This window comes from Babylonia areolata, chromosome 5 (assembly GCF_041734735.1).
Source record: "Babylonia areolata isolate BAREFJ2019XMU chromosome 5, ASM4173473v1, whole genome shotgun sequence".
NCBI classification, from domain to species: domain Eukaryota; kingdom Metazoa; phylum Mollusca; class Gastropoda; order Neogastropoda; family Buccinidae; genus Babylonia; species Babylonia areolata.
The window spans coordinates 36,038,121-36,064,859 of record NC_134880.1 but is presented as its reverse complement, the minus strand read 5'-3'; the positions used below and the strand labels follow the sequence as shown (position 1 = coordinate 36,064,859).

Sequence of the window (26,739 nt, the reverse complement as noted above, 5' to 3'; positions counted from 1 at the left end):
CATCTCCAGAGCCACTGACGTCTCCATCGTTCACGATGGACAGTGATGTTAAACCGTTGAACACTGGTGGGCAGAAGCAAGGACGGGTAGCTTCATGTTATAGAATCCCCGATTCCGGGACATAGTTGATTCTACAAATCCTTTTCGTGCGTTTTTGCGATGCAGACAGGTGAGAACTGATAAGTTGCGAGAAATTGTCTCTTCTAAAGAATTCTGATTATCATTACTACCACCACAACTACCACTGTTGCTGCTATTGAATGTTGGCCTCGTTTTCATGTCCATTTCAACTTGATCTACAGGGTTCACAAAAAGTTAATGACCGCTGGGGGAACTTGCAGAGTTTCCTTCCAGGACACACGGTGAGGCGACTGATGCTGAACTCTCGGCCAACAGCGGTGAATGGCCATGTGGTGAACACCTTTCACATCACTGCAGGTGCTCTCTTGCACGTGCACTTCTATCCAAAATATCTTAAAACCCCACATGTATAATATGTAATCACAAACACACACACACATTTTTTAACAGCTACCCCAACAAAGCACTGAAAAACTCCAAACGAAATGCAGTGCCAGCTTGCACTGACTTTTCTTCTGACGATCGGTAAAATCTCCACCCTTCTCCCACTGCACGTCTGTTGACCTGGGAGATCGGTAAAATCTCCACCCTTCTCCCACCAGGCGCTGTGACCGGAAATTCGAACCCGGGACCCTCAGATTGAAAGTCCAATGCTCTGATAGTCACTCGTCTGTTGCGCCCGTCATCTCTCGATTATATATATATATATATATATATATATATATATATATATATATATATATATATATATAACTCTTGGTAGCCAATCCCAAGTTTAAAAACTGGACACCACACGATGAACTACTGGGCTCACTGGATGATGCATATTATGTGATTATAGTTTAAATGTTAAATCCAGGCAAAAAAAAAAAAAAAAAAAAAAAAAAAAAAATTCTTTGCCGGGCAGTTGGAGATTTCTCCTTTTTTGAATAGTGGTTTCTCTCTGCTTCGCAGTCCAGAGCGGGTAGCCAGCCCGATGAACACTCCACAGTGCCAAACAGCCGTCGCTTGCTGTGAAAAACCAACCTTCCTTTTGGAGCTACACTGGACCAACATGGGCACAAATAAGAGCTTTTTTTAAAACCACAACCTCATCCCAAATGCAAATACAGTTTTAAAGGTTAAAAGATTAACCAGGACTGTTTTTTTCCGCGTGGCCTCGATTAGTCTATGAAAAAAAAATTTAATCTCTCTCTCTCTCTGTATATATATATATATATATATATATATATATATATATATATATATATATATATATATAATTGTGTGTGTGTGTGTGTGAAAATACATAAGCTTTTATGAAGTGGCCTCTAACTTTTTGTGAAGACTGCATTTCCGCATGTGGTGAAAAGAAGTGAACAGAATTCAATGTCTGGCTCGTGCTTGTTGACACGGGGCACTGGGGCATTGGCCGAGACATGTGTGTGTGTGTGTGTGGGGGGGGGGGGGGGGAGGGGGGCGCGTTCGTACGTAGGTGGACGTTTTCCACGCATCGCGTGGCCGAGACCGCCTATCTGATGGGAGAGAGGTGGGGGAGGTGTGTGTGGGGTGAACAGGGGTGCCTCAGACATATCGATCCGGTCAGTGGGTGGGTGGACGGGCTGAAAACTGGCCACTCACACACATCCCAATGCAGGCACGTACACACACACACACACACACACTCCCCTCTCTCCTCTCTCCCTTAACGCACAAAGCTCCAGAAGAAAAAGAAAAATGGTGTACAGTTAGTGTTGGGATGAGAAGGAGAGGGGAGGAGAAGGGTGGGGAGGAGGGGAGGAGAAGGGTGGAGGAGAAGGAGAGGGGAGGAGAAGGGTGGGGAGGAGGGGAGGAGAAGGGTGGAGGAGAAGGGGAGGGGAGGAGAAGGAAAGGAAAGGGAGGAGAGGAGGACATGGAGAGGGAGTCACTGGTTCTGACTTCTGTTGATTGTTGTGTTCGGGAGAACGGGTCTGGCATCACAAAGAGAAAGAGAGAGAGAGAGAGAGACAGACAGACAGACAGACAGACAGAGATATATAAAGACAGAGAGAGAGAGGGAGGGAGGGCGAGAAACGGAGACAGAGAGAGAGAGACAGACAGACAGACAGATATGATTATAAAGACAGGGACAGAAAGAGAGACAGACAGAAAAAGAGACAGAGAGAGAGGGCGAGAGAGAGAGAGAGAAACACAGAGACAGAGAGAGACAAGAGAGTGCGCGTTGCATCTCCCCTGGGAGAGACAGACACTTTCGTGACAGAAAAGTGAACTGCCCTATCAGTCTGTGTGCAGGTGGACACCCGGTCAGACCCTGGAACTGTTGGGTTGGGGGGCGAGGGGGTGGGGGTGAGGGGTTGGTGGTGGGGGACAGGGCTCACTCCGCTTCATACCTATTCCCTTTGCTCCAGAGAGAGACAGAGACAGAGAGACAGAATACGCTGCCTAATGACATGGCTGTGCACGCTGTGCTGCGACATCCCTCCCTGGGGTGGGCCAAACTGACGACTTTTTTCACCACGAGGAGGCGCACTTTCAAAATGACGATGAGAGTGCGAGTCAGCTGAAGGACCTTGCCTGGCTGCTCTGGTGACCAGTCACTGACTTCACAGCTCGCGTCGTGCCCATGATGCAGGATCTTTGTTTGTTTTTTCTTCTAATTCTTCTTCCTTCGCATTTGCAGACTGCATTTCCTATGCTCGCTCGTCTCTCTCTCTCTCTCCGTCTCCATAACTATGTATTACCATAATTATCCCCCCCCCCCAAACACTGCAATGGCATCCATACCCCGTTTTCGGGAGAAGATGCGAACTGGAGTGATCACTGAACTTAACATGACTCGGCAGCATCGCGGGGTCTCCTCTGGTGTGTAGTCTTCTGGCGACCTAACCTCGATGGTTCCCTGTGGACTGCCGGCGTTGAGCCTGTGGCCAAAGAACCCAGATGGCGGCTGTGTATGGGGGACGAGGTGAGGGCCACCGAGACTGCAGATGATGGGTCAGCAACAACAACAATAAGAGGTAGGGAGCTCTGGTCCTGGGCAGAAATCCACTCCAGTCAGTGAACAAACCTGCTCGGTCACATGACGTGATCAATGCCGTCAGTATGACGTCATGAACCAGACAGAGAAGAATGGGCACAGAAAGTGATGGTGGATGGTGGGGGTGGGGTGGGGGGATGGAAAGAAACAGAAGGAAAAGTGACAGCAGCAGGAGAAACATCAGGGGGAAAGGCGGAGAAGGAAGACGAAACGAAACAGCTGGTCTGCTAAAAATTAACGTTCTACAATTTATAACAAGGCAGGGCAAAATGTGTGATAAATAAATAGTCCAGCAGCCATGTCCGTTGGTCTGAGAAAGTACTGACCACGTCTTTCAACCTGAAAACCCTGACACTGACCACGTTTTTCAACCTGAAAACCCTGATACTGACCACGTCTTTCAACCTGAAAACCATGACACTGACCACGTCTTTCAACCTGAAAACCATGACACTGACACACAGACCAACACGAGAAATGAAACAGCATACTGACGCAGCTGTCACCAATAATCACAATATATCATACACAACCAAAGCCATTGAACTGGTGAATGTCAACAACCTGGCACAAACAAACAGACCCACCCAGACCTTGCCCAAAATATAAACACCAAACAAACAAGTGTTCACACCCCCAAATCCTTTCACCAGTCGGTTAACCCACACACCTCGAAGTGTTTACACCGCCGTCCAGTCCTCTCAGTCATATTTATGTTCTACTGAAACCCGATTTCGGATTCAGCGTAAGAATACTGACCCAGAGCACAAAGCTTGAAATCCAGGGGCAGCTCTTCCAGACAGGTGAGCAGTCCTGTCGTGACCGACCACTGCCGTTCTGCTAAAAGCAGAACATGAACATGGCACAAAACTCAACACCACTGAAGTGTGCAGGGTCTCCTCTGGTGCGCAGCTTTCTGGCAACTCAGCACCTCAGAACTGTGACTGGATCTGGCGCTTTGCCTTGGTTGAGCTGTAGTCAGTTCCTCACGGTGTGTCCAGCAACTGAATGTCAAGCACTTAGGTATTGAAAAGCTGATGAAAAACAAAAATAAAAAACGACAAAACACAACCCCTAAATGAAGCAGTCAAGACATATTGATAGCCACACTGTCTCACGTTGCTCTGTCTCTGTGTCTCCCTGTCTCTCTTTGTCATTGCCTCAGCGTCGTTGTCCACTCTGTCCCCCGATCTTCTCTTCGGGCCGTGCAACACAACAGTTCAAAGTGACGTGTTGACAACAGTAGAATGTGTTGACAACAGTAGCCTGGATCAGAGGCGTGTTGATAATAATAGCCTAGGTCAGAGACAAAGACTCGCATATCTGCCCCTCCCCTCCCCCACCCCCTTCTTCGCCCTCTCCGTCATCACGCCACCATCCCCTCCTCCCCTCCCCCCGCACACTTCTTCGCCCCCTCCGTCATCACGCCACAGGCACGTGCCAGATGCTGTCCTCTTCCTGACAGCAGTGGGCAACGTCCCCGCTCCTCCCATGGCCGCCGTGACTGCCTCCCTTCCCAGCTGCCCCCTGACCTCTGTCCTCACCACACATCTGCCCCTTGCCCGCGTGGTGGTGGCCGTGGGTCTTTGCCGAGCGCGCGTGAGGCTTGGGTCTGTGTGCGTGGCCCTTCCCGGCATGCACGTGGCTCTTGGCCGCGCGCAAGTGGACCTTTCCGGCCCTGAGCGAGGCAGGGATGGAGGTGAGGAGCGGGGTGTCCGCGGAGTGCCGCTCTCTGCGCGCCCCGGACCTGGGCCTGTGGCCTGAAGCGGACATGGCGGTGGTGGAAGTGGTGGAGAGACCCGTGGTGGTGGGGTCTCCCCCGCCGGTGGAGCAGGACCTGTGGTGGCCGGCCCTGGTTCTGTGCGGGGCGGGGTCCCCAGGCTGCTGGCTGTCCCTGAAGAAGGACCCCTCGCCACTGTCCCTCTTCCCTCGGCGCGAGAAACCGTCACCCGTGTCCGTGAAGCTGGGCACGGCAGTGTAGTCTCCCTTGGTTCGGGCCCTGGACAGACCGTCATAGGGGAAGGGGAAGTCACTCCACGCCGACACTTCATTGAAGCCTGTGCCTTTGGGCCGGAAAGAGTGCAGTTCGGATGACGTCAAGGGATCGCCGCCCACAGTCGCTTCACCATGTTCGTCGTTTGTCTGGTGTTGTGAAGGATCCCCCTTGAGAGTGAGGCCGCTCCACAGGGATCTTCCTTTCAGTCTGTTGGCCAAAAAGTCGGTGAAGATGAAAGGGTCTTTCCTGGTGTACACTGCACACGTCTCCTCGCTGTGTGTGTGCCAGGAGGGGATCTCGGAACAGACCGGCAAGTCACTGTCTGCGGACCTGTCGTGGTGGCCGTCCTTGTGTAGGTGTGGCGCCGGGGAATCTGGGGGGTCTGCCGGGAGGTCCTGAGCCTTCACCTCGCTGTATGACCCCCAGGCTCTCCGGGAGGGCGCGGGATCTGGACAGAGCTGGGGAAGGTCTCTGCCCGAGCAGCCTTCAATGTAGCTGTCGCTGCGAGGGGGCGGGGCTGGCGGCAGGTCGTCCAGAAAGACATTGTCATACAGCGCGGAGACCTCGCTCAGCTCTCCCTTGGCTCTGCGGCTGGGGATGTCTGCAGGCACCACGGGGTCGGTGAAGGCCGACATCTCGCTGTGCCGCCTCTTGGTGCGGCGGGTGGGACCGTGACCGGGTGGCGCTGAGGGGGTGACCAAGCTAAACAGCTCGGGGTGACCACCCTTCGTTTTGCGGGTGGGCACGTCACCCAAGGCGGACAGGTCGGCGCCGTTGTCGTCCCTGGCTCTGAGGGCAGGGCCGTCCGGGTGTGAAGAAGTCAGGTCGCCGTGCGTGGGCAGCGCGGAGTAGCCTCCCTTGGTCCTGTGGCAGGGCCCCTCACCCCCACCCCCAACAGGGTCACCCCCACAGGACAGCTCTCTGCCGGCCTTGCTGTGGCGGGGGGCGGCGTCCTCGGCAGGCGGCTGGGGGTGCGGGTCGCGGAAGGTGGAGAACTCCGTGTCGGGCCCCGGGGCCGCGTGCAGGCGGAAGTCAGGGAAGGGCGTGACGTCATTCCGGCTGGACAGCTCGCTGTAGCCCTTCTTGCTCCTCCGGCAAGCCACGTCACCCCCACACCCACCCCCACCGCCCGGCGCGGAGGGCTTCCCGAAGCTGGACAGCTCGTCGTCGGCCTCCTCTTCCGGTCGGTGGGTCCCGGGGAAGTCGGTGAAGATGATGTGTTCACCCCGGGTGGACACCTTGCTGTACCCGCGCTTGCTCCTCCGGCTGAGCGGGTGGATGCTGTCCCCGGGGACTGAAGGGCTGCTGAAGCTGGACAGCTCGTCATCAGCCTCCTCGGGGCGGTGAGAGGCGAACTCTGACAGCACCATGGGGTCACCGCGGCTGGTGACCTTACTGTAGCCTCTCTTGCCGCGCGGGCGGGGAGGGACCTCGGTGGTAACATCCCCACCCCCGGTACCTCCCCCTTCCTTGACGTCTCTACGGGTGTTATTGGCGGAGGAGGTGGAGGTGGAGAGCGGCCCGTCCCCGGCGCACTCACCCCGGGTGGACACCCCGTCGTACACCCCTTTGCCCCAGTCAGCAGCGGGCGGGTGACGCTTGTCGCTCCAGCAGAGGCGCCTCCTCTGGCGGGCCTGCCAGACGGCGAGCAGGATGGAGAGGAAGATGACGGCGCCGATGCAGAGGATGAGGGCCCAGGCCAGGTGCTTCATGACGGCGGGGTCCAGCAGGTCCCACAGCAGAGTCTTGTGGCAGGCCACGCCCCCCTCGCCCTGCCGCTGGTAGCCCGGCGCGCACTGGTAGCAGTCACTGGGCGCCTGGCCCCGGCAGGTCAGGCACGACTGGTGACACGGCTGACACAGACCCTGCACACACACACACAGGTGTTGGAGTTGGAGTGGTTTGGGGGTGGGGAATTGGAGTAGCGGTTGTGGTAGTAGCATGAGCACTACAGCAACAACAACAAAAACAACATGATAACTACTACTACTACTTCTGCTACTTGATGGGTGTCGTGGCTGACACAGACCCTGCACACAGCGCAGTCATGTCAACAGGTCTGGGGGTGAGTTTTGTTTTTTTCGGGGGGCAGGGGGGGGGGGGGTAGTGGATAGGGGGGTGGGAGTGGGGTTGTGATTGTGATTGTTATCATTTAGTGCTAGTAGTGATAGTCGTATTGTCCAGTCGTTTATTTATTCCGTCATCAACATTGGTAGTGGTAGGAGTAGCAGTGGTAGTAGCAGCAGCAGAAGAAGAAGGAGAAGAAGAAGCAGAAAAGAAGCAACAGCAGAAACAGAGGAAGAAGAAGAAGCAGAAAAGAAGCAACAGAAGAAACAGAGGAAGAAGAAGAAGGACGAGAACAAGCAGGAGGCCGAGGAGGACAAGGCCGGAGGAAGAACGCTGACTTCTCGCTGTGCTCTGCGCTGTACCTGTGTGTGTGGCTTGGGGTCAGCAGAGTGTCTGCGGAGAGAGGAGTAGAGAGGCACGGTGTGCACGCTGCCGTAGTAATGGTTGGGACACTGCGACACACAGTGCTGACCCAGCTTGTAGTATCCCCGCTTACACTCTGCACACACACACACACACACACACACACAACACGCGCGCGCATGCAGACATACACATCATAAATATAATCGTTGGGCATACCGTCTCTAAATAATGTACACACAAGTGCACATGAATGATCATGCAAAATCATGTTTGAACATCTTCCATGTACACAGACAGAACCAGCAACCTCTTGATTTTAAAAGGGACATATATACTCCCAAACACGAAGTACAGCTATATCAAAAAGTTACAACCGTTGTAACTCTTTCCATTCACAAGGAACACAACTTGAAGTCAATGCTGCTTCCGTTTATGCTACCGATTCAGCTAGCACACCGGTAAATAAAAGGTACATTGGAACAAACCCAGACACCTTCTCAAAAAAGGAAGCGCCGGGCCTGTCCTTATATCGATCATTTGACATGTGCACACAGCAGCAATGACAGAAAAAATGTGTGAACACAAAATAAAATAAAAAAGAAGCTTTTATTCAAGACTGGCATAGCCTTTTATTCCTGAATAAGCTACACAGAATAAGAATAAACGGACAATACAGAACAAACACATGCTTGCCTCAATCATTTCTTGTATACTTGATATGAATAAGCAATGAGAAGACATGCTTGCCTCAATCATTTCTTGTATAGTTGATATGAATAAACAATGAGAAGACATGCTTGCCTCAATCATTTCTTGTATAGTTGATATGAATAAACAATGAGAAGACATGCTTGCCTCAATCATTTCTTGTATAGTTGATATGAATAAACAATGAGAAGACATGCTTGCCTCAATCATTTCTTGTATAGTTGATATGAATAAACAATGAGGCCAGGAGAACAAATGACAACAACAAATAGTAAAGAGAACACTAATAGCAACAACAACATAATGATAACAGTAATAATAACGTAATAACAATGAAAATAACGAACGAAGAAGAACAGCAGCAGCAGCAACAACAACAAGGGGCATTAAACGATAAGCAACAGCTCTCCTGTCTGTTAACAGTAATTCATCCTGTTGAAAAGAAAACTGGCTGCAGGCTTTGCAATGCAACAACAACGGAATGGTGGCGTCATATTCCTTTTTTTTATTGTGTGCAGCTTCTCGTCAAGGCATATACATTTCTTTTGTGTGAAAATCCTAGTCGCCTCCCGTGGGAGTGCGCTTCGCCACAGTCCGGAGCCAAAACAAACAAAACAACAGCAACAACAAACCCGTTCTGTTCGTCTTCATCTCAAAGCTCGGTTTGGTTGTGTGTCAACGAATGTGGTTTATTATTTTTAATTTGTGTTATTTGAATTGTTTGCAACACACACACACACACACACACACACACACATCTGTTTGTTTTCCCTATGTATCTAAGTTCATTTTCAGCTACCGACTTCTACACATTCAGGACAGGTTCTCAAGGCTCCGATCCTCGCGTTGTGTTTATGAGTTGGTCAGACATTTACTTCTTTGTTTTCATTGTTGCTTTTAACAGACGTGGTGTATCCTATATGGATCAGTCCGCTCGCTTTGATACCTGGTCGTCAGTGAAACTGGAAGTGTCAAGGAGGAATGCTGAAACCCATGTTACTTCCACATGCACTGTGTGTCTGGTTCGTCACTGAAACTGACAGTGTCCAGGAGGGATAGTGAAACCCATGTTACTTCCACATGCACTGTGTGTCTGGTTCGTCACTGAAACTGACAGTGTCAAGGAGGGATAGTGAAACCCATGTTACTTCCACATGCACTGTGTGCCTGGTTCGTCACTGAAACTGAAAGTGTCAAGGAGGGATAGTGAAACCCATGTTACTTCCACATGCACTGTGTGCCTGGTTCGTCTTGTTTTCTGGTCAGCTACCAGACACACAAAAGATATATATATATATATATGCTTAAAAGACAGGACACCTTGAACAAGGAGAAAGGTTAGGATAGTGTGGAGAAAACGATTTAACAAGGAAAAATAAACACAGGAAAATCACCGAAGCAAATGGAACAACAACAACAACAATAATAATAATAATAATAATAATGATGATGATGATGATGGTGATGATGATGATAATAAACCAATAAATTACGTACAACAACAGAACAACAAAACACAAATAACCGAAACTGATCCAGCAAAAAGAGAACACAGTGCCAGGACAATACCCAGTAGCACAACAAAGCATCTTTGATTTTTTTTTTTTTTTTTTTTTTAATGTTGAGTCACCAACATAACACTCTCATCGGTTGGATTTTTTGTAATGACGTAAGTAGTACATTTATTCTTCTTTAAATGTACAACAAACCAATATTAATAACAGTATTAAAATCGTCAACAGCAACATTACTAATTTCGTAGCCGAACAGTACATTCCACAATAAGTATAAGCCTACGCAATGTGTATTCATTATTCGACACATTACTCTAAGGCCAGGATCGAAAATTATGTCAAAGACTTTTATACAAAGCTGTACATAAAATAGATATTCAAACACAATACACACGCAAACAACTACAACAAAACAACAACACCCAAAAGGTAACAACAACAAGAATACCCAAAATATGTTACTAATCATACAATATCAGAAACAATAAGAACACAAAAAGACAATTTTGAACAACGAACAATTTCTTTTTTTTCCCTTCCATCTCATCAGTGGTAACGTAAGTAAAATGAAGGAAATACACTAACCAATCGTCGTGGAAACACATCACGTGACATAAATATATAGTGTTCAAATGCGAACCAAGAATAAGCACAAAGAACACTAAAGTCATGCCCCAAAAAGTACTAAGGGAAGTGAGCACAAAGAACACTAAAGTCATGCCCCAAAAAAGTACTAAGGGAAGTGAGCACAAAGAACACTAAGTCATGCCCCAAAAAGTACTAACGGAAGTGAGCACAAAGAACACTAAGTCATGCCCCAAAAAGTACTAAGGGAAGTGAGCACAAAGAACACTAAAGTCATGCCCCAAAAAAGTACTAAGGGAAGTGAGCACAAAGAACACTAAGTCATGCCCCAAAAAGTACTAACGGAAGTGAGCACAAAGAACACTAAGTCATGCCCCAAAAAGTACTAAGGGAAGTGAGCACAAAGAACACTAAAGTCATGTCCCAAAAAGTACTAAGGGAAGTGAGCACAAAGAACACTAAAGTCATGCCCCCAAAAAGTACTAAGGGAAGTGAGCACAAGGAACACTAAGTCATGCCCAAAAGTATCAAGGGAAGTGACACAGTTTAAAGGTTGTGTACAAATGCAAAATATGTGCAGATTTAAAGACAATCTTAGTTTTGGAACTGATGCGCTTCGAATGAACATTGGAATATATTACTTGAAATTTAAAACTATCGCTTTAATGTCAACGTTCGGAAAAATCCGAGTTCAAATCATAATCGACATCAGTCCTGTTGAAACGGGAAAAAAAGATACAACAAATTCTGAATAAAATTATTTTGACACCGCACTACTCACGTGAGAACTGGGGAGTATTTCAACAAAATATTGCGAAATCATGCGGACAAGAAAGATGCAATTTGCTACCATAACCTGGCTGGAGATTTCTTTGCAGCGAAGCCTTGTATTCTTACTCAAGTCGACGTAAATTAACAACAACAACAGCAGCAACATAAACAACAGCAAGAGCAGCAATGATAAAACGTAATCAGACAACAACAACAACAACAACAAAACACAAAAAACACGCACACACACACACTGAAACAACAACAACAACAACAACAAATATGTGTGTGCAAACGAACCAGTGTTTTTCGCTGAAAGCTTAAGCAAATCTGAAAATAAAGAAAAAATCAAAATTTATACTCTCTTTGAAACAGTAGCTGCGTTTACGCTAAGACAGTCTTTATTGCTTTTACTGTTCTTACTGGATAAATGATAAACTGCGACTGACATTTAACACGATCGCGTGTGCTGCGGATCTAAGTTACGTAAATACTTACAAGAGCAACTCTAAGGTTTAGAAATAAACCGAAAAGCATACTCGTTCTTGGAAAACAAACAGAAAACCCGGATTGCACCATGGCATAAAAAAACCCACATCACATCAAATACAGGGTCTGTCCACAACTGAAACAGTGGAGTAAATAAACAAAATAAGTAAATGAATAACAAAGGAGCAAATGAGGTATGTAAGCAGTGTTGTTTTCCACAGTACAATCAGTCTGAAAGGTTCAAGATCCAATGGCTTTCTATGGCTATCGTGGCAGTGATTTAACATCCACTGTGTCCAGATCTCGTCATAGGAAGGCAGGGCCCAATCCTCTCCAACCGCCGTTTTAACCTTTCTCCACAGGTAGGGTTCCCGTTCACTGCAGGGTGAACCTTTCTCCACAGGTAGGGTTCCCGTTCACTGCAGGGTGAACCTTTCTCCACAGGTAGGGTTCCCGTTCACTGCAGGGTGAACCTTTCTCCACAGGTAGGGTTCCCGTTCACTGCAGGGTGAACCTTTCTTCACAGTTCACTGCAGGGTGAACCTTTCTCCACAGGTAGGGTTCCCGTTCAGTGTAGGGTGAACCTTTATTCACAGGTAGGGTTCCCGTTCACTGCAGGGTGAACCTTTCTTCACAGGTAGGGTTCCCGTTCACTTCAAGGTGAACATTTCTCCACAGGTAGGGTTCCCGTTCACTTCAGGGTGAACCTTTCTCCACAGGTAGAGTTCCCGTTCACTTCAGGGTGAACCTTTCTTCACAGGTAGGGTTCCCGTTCACTTCAAGGTGAACATTTCTCCACAGGTAGGGTTCCCGTTCACTTCAGGGTGAACCTTTCTCCACAGGTAGGGTTCCCGTTCACTGCAGGGTGAACCTTTCTCCACGGGTAGGGTTCCCGTTCACTCCAGGGTGAACCTTTCTCCACAGGGTCCCGTTCACTTCAGGGTGAACCTTTCTTCACAGGTTGGGTTTCCATTCACTGCAGGGTGAAACACAGTGCAGCGCCACACATTTTGTTTCCTGTCTGCCAGTATTTTTGTTCTGCTGCCAAATTGGAATTTGTTTCTACAAAACTGTTGTCAAGGACAACCCTATTGGTGTCCTGGTTTCTTTTACGTGCGCTAAGTGCATTGTGCACACGGGGAGTGGTTTATCGTCTCATCCAAACGACCAATACCTCAAACCCAGTGGAGGACCGACACCTCAAACAGATGATTACCTGACTACAGCAGCCAGGCACCACAGCTGATTACCTGACTACAGCAACCAGACACCACAGCTGATTACCTGACTACAGCAACCAGACACCACAGCTGATTACCTGACCACAGCAGCCACAGCCACAGCTGATTACCTGACACAGCAGCCACCAGGCCACAGCAACCAGACACCACAGCTGATTACCTGACCACAGCAGCCACCAGGCCACAGTTGATTACCTGACCACAGCAGCCACCAGGCCACAGCTGATTACCTGACCACAGCAACCACACACCACAGCTGATTACCTGACCACAGCAGCCACCAGGCCACAGCTGATTACCTGACCACAGCAGCCACCAGGCCACAGCTGATTACCTGACCACAGCAACCAGACACCACAGCTGATTACCTGACCACAGCAGCCACCAGGCCACAGCTGATTACCTGACCACAGCAACCAGACATCACAGCTGATTTCCTCCACAGCAGCCAGACATCACAGCTGATTACCTGACCACAGCAACCAGACACCACAGATGATTACCTGACCACAGCAACCAGACACCACAGATGATTACCTGACCACAGCAACCAGACACCACAGCTGATTACCTGACCACAGCAGCCAGACACCACAGCTGATTACCTGACCACAGCAACCAGACATCACAGCTGATTACCTGACCACAGCAGCCAGACACCACAGCTGATTACCTGAACACAGCAACCAGACACCACAGCTGATTACCTGACCACAGCAGCCAGACACCACAGCTGATTACCTGACCACAGCAGCCAGACACCACAGCTGATTACCTGACCACAGCAACCAGACACCACAGCTGATTACCTGACTACAGCAACCAGACACCACAGCTGATTACCTGACTACAGCAACCAGACACCACAGCTGATTACCTGACCACAGCAACCAGACACCACAGCTGATTACCTGACCACAGCAACCAGACACCACAGCTGATTACCTGACCACAGTAGCCAGACGCAGTAAACAGTGACAGGTTGACAACATCTGATCCGCAAGGCATTGACTTCGTTCAACATCAAGACGATGCAGCAGAAGAAGAAAAAACAACAAACATCAAAGCAATCAAAATAAATGACCCTCTTTGATGAAAGAGAAGAGTCATCATCATTCATTTGATTATTAGCAGCAGTGTTGTAATAACAAACAAACCTGCAAAAAAACAAAGAAGAACCTCCCCACGCACAATAAATCACCGACACTGTAATTTGCTGAGGACGCCACGGCAGACGCTTTTGAAGGTAAAATTCGATTCAAATCGCAGATCACTTTAATCATCCCAAGCCGGCTAATTACGACTTCCTTGTTAAAATGCAAACACACAATCAAACGTTTCTTTTCACCGCAAAATTTCCCGATTTTTTATTTCACTTGGTAATGGGAATAAAAACAAAAGAAGAAAGAAAAGGCAAAGATATTCAGTCCCAATCCATGGCAAATTTTCCCTTCAGCTTTTGTAACCCTCTCAGGGCCTCCCTCATTCAGCTGAAGCAGATCAGTGAGCGGAAGGAAACCTGTACAGGAAACGTGTTTCTTCTTCCTCTCCTCCACTTCCAGAGAAAGCTGTACAGGAAACGTGTTTCTTCTTCCTCCCCTCCACTTCCGGAGAAAGCTGTACAGGAAACGTGTTTCTTCTTCCTCCCCTCCACTTCCGGAGAAAGCTGTACAGGAAACGTGTTTCTTCTTCCTCCCCTCCACTTCCGGAGAAAGCTGTACAGGAAACGTGTTTCTTCTTCCTCTCCTCCACTTCCGGAGAAAGCTGTACAGGAAACGTGTTTCTTCTTCCTCCCCTCCACTTCCGGAGAAAGCTGTACAGGAAACGTGTTTCTTCTTCCTCTCGTCCACTTCCGGAGAAAGCTGTACAGGAAACGTGTTTCTTCTTCCTCCCCTCCACTTCCGGAGAAAGCTGTACAGGAAACGTGTTTCTTCTTCCTCTCGTCCACTTCCGGAGAAAGCTGTACAGGAAACGTGTTTCTTCTTCCTCCCCTCCACTTCCGGAGAAAGCTGTACAGGAAACGTGTTTCTTCTTCCTCCCCTCCACTTCCGGAGAAAGCTGTACAGGAAACGTGTTTCTTCTTCCTCTCGTCCACTTCCGGAGAAAGGCTCCGCGACAGGGCACAGACAAAAGTATAGACAGGAGAACAGATCTGGAAAGGAAGCTGCCACTGTCTAACAGGAGGTGGTTTTCTTTTTTATTTTCGCTGTCTTTCTTTCCAACATGCATTCTTTCTGCTTTGATTTGTTTTGGTTCTTTGGCTGTGTTCCCCGTTCCGTTTCGTTGTTTTGTTTGTTTGTTTTTCGTTTCTTTTTTTCTTGCCAATCCTGTTCGTGAGCAAATGATACAGCCAAGATGTATGGCTCATCAAATGTCGAAATAGTAATGTAAACTGGAAAAAGATAGAGGGAGGTGCAAAGGCATACCACAAGAGTTACGGTAATGAAAGGATTGTCACATGTCTTTGAGTGGGAATAAGGCCATGCATAATGGAATGTCCCAAGTATGATCAGTTAAAAATGTATGGGCTTCAGAATATTTGTCTCCGAAATCAGTTATTAATTTTTATTGTTGTAATAATTAGATGAAAAGGAGGCAAAAAGTATCACATTTGCAAATCTTGTCTAAATTAATACTATTTTGGGAATAAGACAGGTTTGTGTTTTCTCAGCCTATGTTTATTCTGGGCATGAAATGTACATTTCGGGCTTGAAACAATATCATCTTGTGGTCTTCCTCCATGCTCCAATATGAGTGAAAGGAGAGTTAAATCTTAAAACGTGTGCTTAAAGCGCACCAATAGATTGCTTGATCTTAACTCGAATTGTTGTTTCTGTTGTTGCGAAAACGAGCTCTTTAAAAAAGCAAACGCTTGTTACTTGTAGCAGCTTCATTTTGAATGAGATGTTACAGCATGCGGACTGATCCATATGCGCTGCTCCACGTCTGCTTTAGACATACATCTAAAAACAGTAAATGCCTGGCACACGTACAAACCAAACGCACTGATGCATTGCCTTGAGGCTTCGTCACAAATTATTTGCATTCAATTATTTAGGTCATATAAACACATAACAACAATCCAGAATGCATTAATACTGACAACAGTAACACAATCAGCACATGAATGGGGAAAAAAGCTATGAACATAAAAGTGGAAGAACTGAAAGCAAAAACATTTTAAAAAAGAAAAAAAAAGAAAGAGAACCCCCCCCCCCCCCCCCCCCCCCCCCCCCAAAAAAAAAAAAAAAATCAAACAACAAAACAAAGTTATTTATCTGCATAAAGAATTAGAAACATCATTCATTAATGGTACAGTTCATCATTATCAACCGTTTAGGGAGTGACCAATCTTCGTACGAGCCAACTTTTCACTCGTACTATGCTGAAAACGGATATTGTTTTGAAATACATTTAAAAAGGTCAAAGGTCCAATAGGATTTTACAACCACCGGGGCAGTGGATTCATATCCACTGTACGGACCGACGAAGGCGGGGCCTAATCGTCTCCACTGTACGGACCGAGGTAGGCGGGGCCTAATCGTCTCCACTGTACGGAACGAGGTAGGCGGGGCCTAATCCTCTCCACTGTACGGACTGAGGAAGGCGGGGCCTAATCCTCTCTACTGTACGGACCGAGGAAGGCAGGGCCTAATCCTCTCCCTCCGCCCTTTTTTTTTCTTTCTATCTATTCATAACTGGGTGGAGCGAGGAAAATCCGACTAAACTGCCGTCCCCACGGACACATCTTGCCGAAATGGGGCCTCTCTCGTACCCTGACTGTAGCAGCAATTGTTTTTCAGCAATCATAAAAAGAATGCTGGCTGTTACTTTACAAATCAGCACCAGTTTGCACAGTCCAGAAGTGTTCTTGCTGCTGAGTGTGTAGATCTTCAGGAGGCCATCAGAGAGGAGCAGTCTATAACAGGCCTCAGTGCTGTTCTTCAGGCCATCAGAAAGTAGCAGTCTATAACAGGCCTCAGTGCTGTTCTTCAGGAGGCCATCAGAGAGGAGCAGTCTATAACAGGCCTCAGTGCTGTTCTTCAGGAGGCCATCAGAGAGGAGCAGTCTATAACAGGCCTCAGTGCTGTTCTTCAGGCCATCAGAGAGGAGCAGTCTATAACAGGCCTCAGTGCTGTTCTTCAGGCCATCAGAGAGGAGCAGTCTATAACAGGCCTCAGTGCTGTTCTTCAGGAGGCCATCAGAGAGGAGCAGTCTATAACAGGCCTCAGTGCTGTTCTTCAGGAGGCCATCAGAGAGGAGCAATCTATAACAGGCCCTAGTGCAGTGACTTCAGGCTGACTGGCTAACTCTTTCCGCGCCCAGTATGTCGCGAGGAAAAGACCATACATCTCACGACACTTTCAGCTTTACTTTCTCACGGAGGCGTCACTGTGTTCCGACAAATACATATTCGCTACGTCACATTTTACTCGGCAGATGCCTGAGTGGCAAGATAATCCAAAGTGCTACGGCAGTGCATGCATGCACACGTAGCCTATTTGTGTACTTCTCGGAATAAATTTCTTCGACAGAATTTTGCCACAGGACAACGTTAACCCTTTCACCGTCAGACAATTCAGAGTACAAAATTTCCTTGCGGTATAAACACAGAAAAGACAGTGGCTAAGAACAGCTGGTGATTCCCCCCTGCGATGCATAGAAAAAATATGGCCTATCCTACCACCGAACATTAAGAGCAGTAAGTTCATGGATAACAACAAACTAATGAATGGTCACCTATCAGTGACATGGATTCTCTACCACGCCTGTGCATAAATGCGAGCTTGGCGGTGAAAGGGTTAATGTTTCGCGGATTCTGTTTTGTTGTTTTGTTTTTCCAGTGTACCAAGTACATGCTGCACACGGGAACGCGGTTTATCGCTTCATCCGAATGACCAACCGTTTAGCTTGCTTTTCCAGTCAAACGTGGGAGAAAGGGCGAGAGCGGGAGTCGAACCCAGACCCTCATGCTTAACCACTGTGTCACCTGTTACTCCCTCCCGACAAGGAAGGAGCTCAGAAAGCAGGCGGGGTGACCCAAGTCAGCCGGGAATGATTTCCTGGTCATCGGGAACAATTCTGACATCGTCAGTGACCGGAACAAAACGTGACCAGAAGTAAAGGACACGTGCCCTCTCTCCAAGACCATCCTCCAGGGAACAGTGCAGAGGGAGAAGAGAGGGGGGGGGGGTGACAAAGGAAGAGATGGACGGACGACATCACTGGGGGGACAGAAAGGAGCTCTGCCAAACTCAGGAACTGGCACACACACAAATGGTGCCGTGTTCTGCCATGCAGTGCTTCTGCAACCCTGAGGGAGCTGGGGGGGGGGGTGGGGGGGGGGGGGGGGGGGGCAGTAGCAGTAAGCATAAATACACACACACACACACACACACACACACAAGACTACACGATGAAATCGGGGGAAAAATTGTATCGGCAGTGGAGAAGGAGAGAGACTGCGAAGGAGGAGGAGAGAGGATGAGGAGAGAGGAGGAGGAGGAGGAGAGAGGAGGAGGAGACAGGAAAGGAACCGACCTATGCAGATGCCGTTGGAGGTGACCCCGGCACACCGGAAGGAGTGCTTGGCTGTGGCTGACTGCGAGGAGCTCGTCTGCTTCCGTGGATGATGCTTCGTTCCCATGACAACCAGCGTCCACTCTTTCAATTCTGCTGTAAAGTCACACAGTGAGTCAGTGACGGCAAGTACAGACCTTACACTGTATGTGTGTGTGTGTGTGTGTGTGTGTGTGTGTGTGTGTGTGACTTTTTTGTTTTCCTGATCTGTGACAGCGCTGTTGCTATGGAACCTGATGTGTAAAAATGCTGTTGCTTTGCTAATTGATTTGTAACAGTGCTGTGTTTTTGTTTTGTTTTTCTAGATGATTTGTAACAGTACTGTTGCTTTGCGAAATGATTAACAACATTACTACTGCTTTTCTGATTTGTATTAGTACAAAAATCAAAACATAAAACCTATGATGATAGAGCCGTCGTGTACATAAATCATAATGAAGGGAGTTCACTGTTTCAAGTTAGAAATCACTGAACAGCATAAATGACAAGGACAACAATAACAAAACAAACATAATCATGTTGCAAACAAAATACAGACAATTTATGTGATTGGTTTATCTAAACTTCGGGCTGCAAACCGAGCTGGCACCGTTCTGTATCTCTCAACAGCAATACACAACACACAGCACAACAACAAAACACAGCACAACAACAACACACAGCACAACAACAACACAGCACAACAACAACACACAGCACAACAACAACACACAGCACAACAACAAAACACAGCACAACAACAAAACACAGCACAACAACAACACACAGCACAACAACAAAACACAGCACAACAACAACACACAGTACAACAACAAAACACAGCACAACAACAACACACAGCACAACAACAAAACACAGCACAACAACAACACACAGCACAACAACAACACACAGCACAACAAAACACAGCACAACAACAACACACAGCACAACAACAAAACACAGCACAACAACAAAACACAGCACAACAACAACACACAGCACAACAACAACACACAGCACAACAACAACACACAGCACAACAACAAAACACAGCACAACAACAACTACTACAATGACGGCAAAACACACAACATCACACTGCAAACAAAACAAGGACAATAACAAAAAAACAAAAAACAAACAAAAACAAAACAAAACAAAACAAAACAAAAACAAAAAACAACAACAAAAAAACACAACCGGCTACAACAAACACACAAGCAATAACAACAAAACGTCTGCCGTAACGAAGACAAGTACGGGAACACACACACACACTCTGTCTCTCTCTCTCACTCACTCACATACACCTGACCCCCCCCCACCCCCAAGACCCTCCCTCCCCCCCCATTCCCCACCCCCAACGCTCCCCCCTCAACCCCCCTCCCCGCTACACAACCCACCAGTACCCCTCGCACCCCACCCAAAAAATAAATGAATAAATAAAATAAAATAAAATAAAATAAAATTAAAATAAAATAAAATAAAATAAAATAAATGATTATTCTAAAAAATCTGCAGCCGCCGCCGATAGGCCCCTCACCCGAGCTGGCCCCGTTCTCGATCTCCAGCTTCCACTCTCCGCGCGCCGCCTCGCCCCAGTTGTGGGTGGTCATGAAGGCCCAGTTGTTGAAGCCCTCCCGCGACACGTCGTGCTTCCGCTTAGCCAGCAGCACGGAGCGGGTCTGGGAGGGCGAGGTCAGGCTGACCTGGATCTCCCCGCGCCGTGACGACGTCATGGTCAGTCGAGCCTGCACGTGCTCCACGTAGCGAACCTCGTTGACGGAGCCCTCACAGCCGTCCGTGTAGAGAGGCACGATCAGCTTGCCGTTCATCGGAACCAGTCTGTAGGGGAGGGAGGGAGGGAGGGAGGGAGGGAGGAAGGGATGGAGAGAGAGGGAAGGAAAGAAGGGTAGGAGAGAGGAAAGAAGGAAGGGTGGGGAGGGAGGGAAGGAGAGGAAAGAAGGGTGGGTGGGGAGGGAGGGAAGGAGAGAGGAAAAGGGGAGGGTGGGGAGGGAGGGAAGGAGAGGAAAGAAGGAAGGGTGGGGAGGGAGGGAAGGAGAGGAAAGAAGGGTGGGTGGGGAGGGAGGGAAGGAGAGAGGAAAAGGGGAGGGTGGGGAGGGAGGGAAGGAGAGAGGAAAAGGGAAGGGTGGGGTGGGAGGGAAGAAGAGGAAAGAAGGGTGGGGAGGGAGGGAAGGAGAGAGGAAAAGGGGTTGGGAGGGAGGGAAGAAGAGGAAAGAAGGAAGGGTGGGGAGGGAGGGAAGGAGAGAGGAAAAGGGAAGGGTTGGGAGGGAGGGAAGAAGAGGAAAGAAGGAAGGGTGGGGAGGGAGGGAAGGAGAGAGGAAAAGGGAAGGGTTGGGAGGGAGGGAAGAAGAGGAAAGAAGGAAGGGTGGGGAGGGAGGGAAGGAGAGAGGAAAAGGGAAGGGTTGGGAGGGAGGGAAGAAGAGGAAAGAAGGAAGGGTGGGGAGGGAGGGAAGGAGAGAGGAAAAGGGGAGGGTTGGGAGGGAGGGAAGAAGAGGAAAGAAGGAAGGGTGGGGAGGGAGGGAAGGAGAGAGGAAAAGGGAAGGGTTGGGAGGGAGGGAAGAAGAGGAAAGAAGGAAGGGTTGGGAGGGAGGGAAGAAGAGGAAAGAAGGAAGGGTGGGGAGGGAGGGAAGGAGAGGAAAGAAGGGAAGGGTGGGGAGGGAGGGAGGGAGAGGAAAAGGGAAGGGTGGGGAGGGAGGGAAGGAGAGGAAAGAAGGGTGGGGAGGGTGGGAAGGAAAGGGAAGGGTGGGGAAGAAGGGAAGAAGAGGAAAGAAGGAAGGGTTGGGAGGGAGGGAAGAGAGGAAAGAAGGGAAGGGTGGGGAAGAAGGGAAGAAGAGGAAAGAAGGAAGGGTGGGGAGGGAGGGAAGAAGAGGAAAGAAGGAAGGGTGGGGAGGGAGGGAAGGAGAGGAAAGAAGGAAGGAAGGATTTTTATTAACTCAGGGTTACGAAGTAAGGACACAAACATTTTGTTTTGCCCTAAAAAAAAAAAAAAAAAGAAGAAAAAAAGAAGAAGAAAACCACAGAATAAACAAACAAACAAACAAAAACAAGGAAAACCAACGAACACAGAAGAAGAAGGCGAAGAAGAAGACCACGACGACGAAGAAGAAGAAGACCACGATGACGATGACGACAACGAGGACGACGAATAAGAAGAACAAACAAAAAACAAACAAACAAACAAAAAAATAATAAGATGATGATGATGATGGATGATGGATGATGATCACGATAATGAAGAAGAAGAAGAAGAAGAGCAACAACAACAACGACGACGACGACGAAGAAGAAGAAGAAGAAGAAGCAACAACAAGAAATGCAAAAAGAGCCAGACAAAGGCAGACACATCACCCTGTCCACCATGTACCACCGCCCAGCCCTACCTGTTCTGGTCCTGGGATCGGATCTCACAGATGTGCTGCTCTGGCACGGTGGTCCAGTTCCGGGCCACAGCCACCATGGCTGAGGCGTCCATCAGGCCGAACCCGAAGGAGTGGCTCACTGCACCACCAACACACAGCCGTTGTAGGGCAGTTTCTTGTGAACTTGTTTATTTCTTTCTTTCTTTCTTTGTTTATCTATTTATTCATTTCTCTAGTTATTTATGTTTATCTGTTTATTTATATATGTACATATATTCATTCATTTGTTTATGTTTATTTCATGCTATTGATTGATTGATTGACTGATATACATATTATTATTATTGTTATCATTATTATCATCCCCGTCCTCCTCATCATCAGTATTAGTAGTAGTAGTAGTAGTAGTAGTAGTAGTAGTAGTGTTTTATAGAAATGATTTGTGTCACTGTAAAAACAACAATAACAGCGATGTCAGGCCTATTGCTGAAGGAACAAGGATGATCTAAATGGTTTCTGACTGGACAGCAGTTTCAGTTTCAGTTTCAGTTTCAAGGACGGGCGCAATAGCCGAGTGGTTTAAGCGCTGGACTTTAACTCTGAGGGTCCCGGGTTCGAATCTCAGTAACGGCGCCTCATGGATAATGTGTGGAGATTTTTCCGATCTCCCAAGTCAACATATGTGCAGACCTGCTAGTGCCTGAACCCCTTTCGCGTGTATGCACGCAGAAGATCAGATACGCATGTTAAAGATCCTGCAATCCATGTCAGCGTTCGGTGGGTTATGGAGACACGAAAATACCCAGCATGCATCAACCACGACAGAGTCATCGGCAAATCGATGTTGGTCGTGTAGCGGAAAAAAAGAAAGAAGAAGAAGATGTCAAATCAGTACGGTCTGATCCATATACGCTGCACCACTCTGTTTGTGAATCTAAAGAGAAAAACATACAAAGCAAAAGCTTTCAAAACGTTCTGTGCAAAAAAATGTTCACTGCAGTACAATAGAGAAGTGAAAGATATTTCAAGAAAATATAATAACCGTCCTAAAAAAGAAAACAGTAAGGGATCATATATATTCGTCAGAAGGTCAGACAGGTAGACATACGTACAAACATACAGGCAGACCGACCAACAGAGAGACAGACAGACAGATAGGGGGGCAGGCAGACAGAGGGACATGCAGACAGAGGGACATATAGACAAACAGACAGACAGACACATACGGAGACAGACAGGGGGACAGACAGACAAAAGGACACACACACACACACACACACACACACACACACACACACACACACATACACACACACACACACACACACACACACACACACACACACACACACAGGGACAGACATAGAGACACACACACAGAGACAGACAGACAGACAGGGGGTCAGACCGACCTTTCTTGCCGGCCCCATTGATGACCCAGTCCTGTGCATGCAGGTTGTCAGGCTTGGCTGTCTCCACCACAATGTGCTGCATGTCTCGCCAAGTCACGAAGGGGCTGTGCACACACACACACACACACACACACACACACACACACACATTAAAATGAAAAAAAGCGAAAAACAGATCTAACAGGGTCAATGCACACGCAACAAGGGAATACTGGTCGTCCTTTCGCAAGAACGAAATTTCAAGCTATAAAGATATACAAAATGTGTGGGAAAGACTTAAAACTATGAAGAACGGCATTAATTTGCTCCAGAGCCCCATACGACTACCGAATTCAGATCTACCTTCAAGTTTGGAAAAGGCTGAAGCCTTTGCTCAAATGTTTGCAAAAAATAGTAGAAACAACGAAAGTATAGAGAAAACCTAGAAGATAACGAAATATATAAGGACCCCAGCACCATAACTGACCATTACATAAATCGTTCAATCACACTACACGAAGTCAAAGAAATCATGTTCAATCCCACTAACAAGAAAACATCTGTTGGGTTAGATGGAATTTCAAATGAAATGCTGCGACATTTACCACCGATTATGATACATTTTCTTCACTCATTATTTCAGAAATGCTGGAGTGAAGGCAAAATCCCGTTCATCTGGAAACAATCATTTATTGTCCCAATACACAAACAGGGAAAACTAAAAACAGATAAACACAGCTACCGACCAGTTGCCTTAACATCCCACACATGCAAACTCATGCACAAAATGATACAAAATAGGCTGGTACATTACTGTGAAAAATACAAAGTAATCCCTGTCAACCAAGCTGGGTTTTGACAAGGCCGGTCCACAGCTGATCATTTGGTAAAATTCACAACACAAGTTTAAACAAGAGTTTGCAAGACGGAGAAATATTCTAGCAACATTTTTTTAATGCTAAAAAGGCTTATGAACAAGTACGACATAGTCGACTTCTGTACACGATTAAAACAGTTGGTATAACTGGTCATATGTACAATTATAATAAGAACTTTTTATCGAACAGATAAATAGAAGTAAGAGTAGGAAACACGTATTCAAGTTCACGACCACTTAGAACTGGCTTGCCTCAAGGATCAGTTATTGCACCTATGTTGTTTAACATACTGATAGCAGATCTACCGAAAATATCAACAAAAGAAACAATGTTATCGTGGTACACTGATGATATCTGTTTGTGGATGAAGGTGACCAGGGTATTGAACTTTTCTAAGAAGGTTTACCAGCGCGAAATTGATAAAATTTGCAAATTCATGACAGAAAATGGAATAACACTATCATTTGAGAAAGCGAACATGATGCTTTTTAACTCGGGATATGACCGCGAAAAACTCCCTGTATTTACTCTAGACGGTACTGTCATAAATCATACACAGAGTGTCAAATTTCTGGGAGTTCATCTAACATCCAAACTTACCTGGAAGCACCACATAGAGTATATAACAAACAAAGCGAGAAAAAGTCTGAATTTTCTCAAGGTTGTTAGCAAAAAATATTGGGGACAGGATGTCAAAGCGCTTATATCTTTGTCAACCGCTCTTGCACGTTCAAAGTTGACATATGCTCAGATGTTCTTCAGTGCTCCACAATACTTTCGAACAAAGTTACAATGTATAGATTGCAAAGCCTATAAACTCGCTCTGGGAGTCCCATCACACACATCAGTCTTAGGGACTTATAGAGAAGCAGATGTATTATCCCTTGATGAACACAGAAAAGTATCTGCCACAAAATTTCTTTTAAGAAGTTCAGTTTACGACACTTTCTCCAAAAATGAAGTACATTTAAAATCAGACAAAGATTTTGCAAAAAAAGGGCAAATACAATCCAGTCTCTAAAGCCTTTCAATACATTTCATCGATCCAGAAGTTGATTTTAAAAATATTGCCGTGATCCAGAAGTTGTTTTTAAAAATAGTGCCGTTAAACCGTCATTCTCAACCATACCATCCTGGGAATTGAGAAAACCCAAATTTGATATGGACTACACAGATCTTTAAAACAAATGATTCACCGAATATACTAAAGAGTTCCTTGTGCTCTCATATAGAAAATGAATATAGAAATTATCTATAAAAAATAATCTATACAAATGGTTCAGCTCTTGATGATGGCAGAGCGGGAGCAGCTTTTGTAATTCCGGAATTGAACCATGAGAAAATGTACCACCTGGGCAAACATCTTTCTATCTTTTCTGCTGAGCTAGTTGCCATACTTATGGCTTCAATCTGCATTCTAGCTTTTCATAAAATGGACAGTCAAATCCTACTTTGCTAAAGATTCAAAATCAGCGTTAAATGCACTTAGATCTGCAAATCAAAAGTCACGCCTTGAGATGATAATTGAAATAAAACACATTGTACATCAATTATCGATCAAAGGCGTTAATGTAACTGTCATTCGGGTGCCTTCTCACTGTGGAATTTTTGCAAATGAGAGGGCAGATCAGGCTGCCAGAAAGGCAGCGCGAAACAGCGAAGGCTCAATCCTCCTCAGGATTCCATTAGATCTGCAAGAATGTTACAGGTGTATTGAAAAAGTGTCAAGTGATCGCCATAAACACATTTGAAAAGATTTAGACTGCCAGCATTACCGTCACTGTATGAAGACAGATACATTAAGCAACCCCAAGGCTTTCTTAAATGATTTATCTGTCTCCCAATCAAGACCAGTTTTAAGTTTAATTCATCGATTCCGTTTGAAATGCTCTTCGAACTAAATTTTGCAAAAAAAATATACAGTGTCTGTGTGGAAAAGAAGTCAATGTCTGCCACATACCTGTCCAGTGTCCAAAAACAAGACAACTGTTCTTTCAAAAACTAGCCGACCAGTTTCCATCACACATAATTATTTGTCCATAGGATATGTTTTGAATAATTATTCATTACTTCAAAAAGTTTCTGAATGTTTGATTCAAAGTCCAGTTGGTATCTACCTTTGACTGATCACTTTTTTTTCTGTTCCAATAAGCGCGCTTTTCACTGCTGTATGGATTATTAACTCACTGTTATGATTCGTGTTATAGTTCACTGTTAGTACAGTTCTTTGTAGCTCTTCGTTTTCTACTACTCACTACAGTCATCCCACCACCTCTTATCAAGTACCCCACGCCTCATCTCCCATCCACATATACCCAACATCACTAAACAGTCAGAAGACTTTAAACTAAAATAAACACACATACACACACACGCACACATGCCAGTGTAACATCGACCACTAAGGTCTATGCACCCTTAAGATTTATCGGTCAACCCACCAACAAGATCTATCCAAATAAATCAACCCACCATCAAGATCTAACCGAAGTCTGTGTGAAACATGCCAATCAGCTGTTTGAATCCAGAGTGTTGGCTCTGTTTTGTATTGTGTTTTTCGTAAACCAAATTTGACACAACGGAGAAGTAGTGGTTACTGGTTACTGGTTTGTTTCCGTGTTGAAGCTCTTTGGAGCTTGTTCACAGGTCTTCTCACTAGTACAACTGAATTGCATACGTGGTACAAGATGT

At 46.7% G+C, this 26,739-nt stretch overlaps 1 protein-coding gene across 3 annotated transcripts in view; it reads right to left on the bottom strand.

Annotated features, from left to right (window-relative positions):
- Positions 1-1,524: 1,524 nt before the first annotated feature.
- The window catches only part of LOC143282043 (uncharacterized), a 217,888-nt gene continuing 192,673 nt past the window's right edge, over positions 1,525-26,739 (bottom strand). For 2 of the 3 annotated variants that reach the window (XM_076587474.1, XM_076587475.1), the window contains exons 11-16: positions 23,192-23,295; positions 21,801-21,918; positions 19,940-20,241; positions 18,376-18,510; positions 7,523-7,659; positions 1,525-6,958 (exon numbers count right to left, since the gene is read on the bottom strand). In XM_076587474.1, coding sequence (XP_076443589.1) covers positions 4,520-6,958; positions 7,523-7,659; positions 18,376-18,510; positions 19,940-20,241; positions 21,801-21,918; positions 23,192-23,295 — 3,235 coding nt within the window. In that variant the 3' untranslated portion in view covers positions 1,525-4,519. The remainder of the gene's footprint in view (positions 6,959-7,522; positions 7,660-18,375; positions 18,511-19,939; positions 20,242-21,800; positions 21,919-23,191; positions 23,296-26,739) is intronic. The other variant, XM_076587477.1, reaches the window with a different exon arrangement.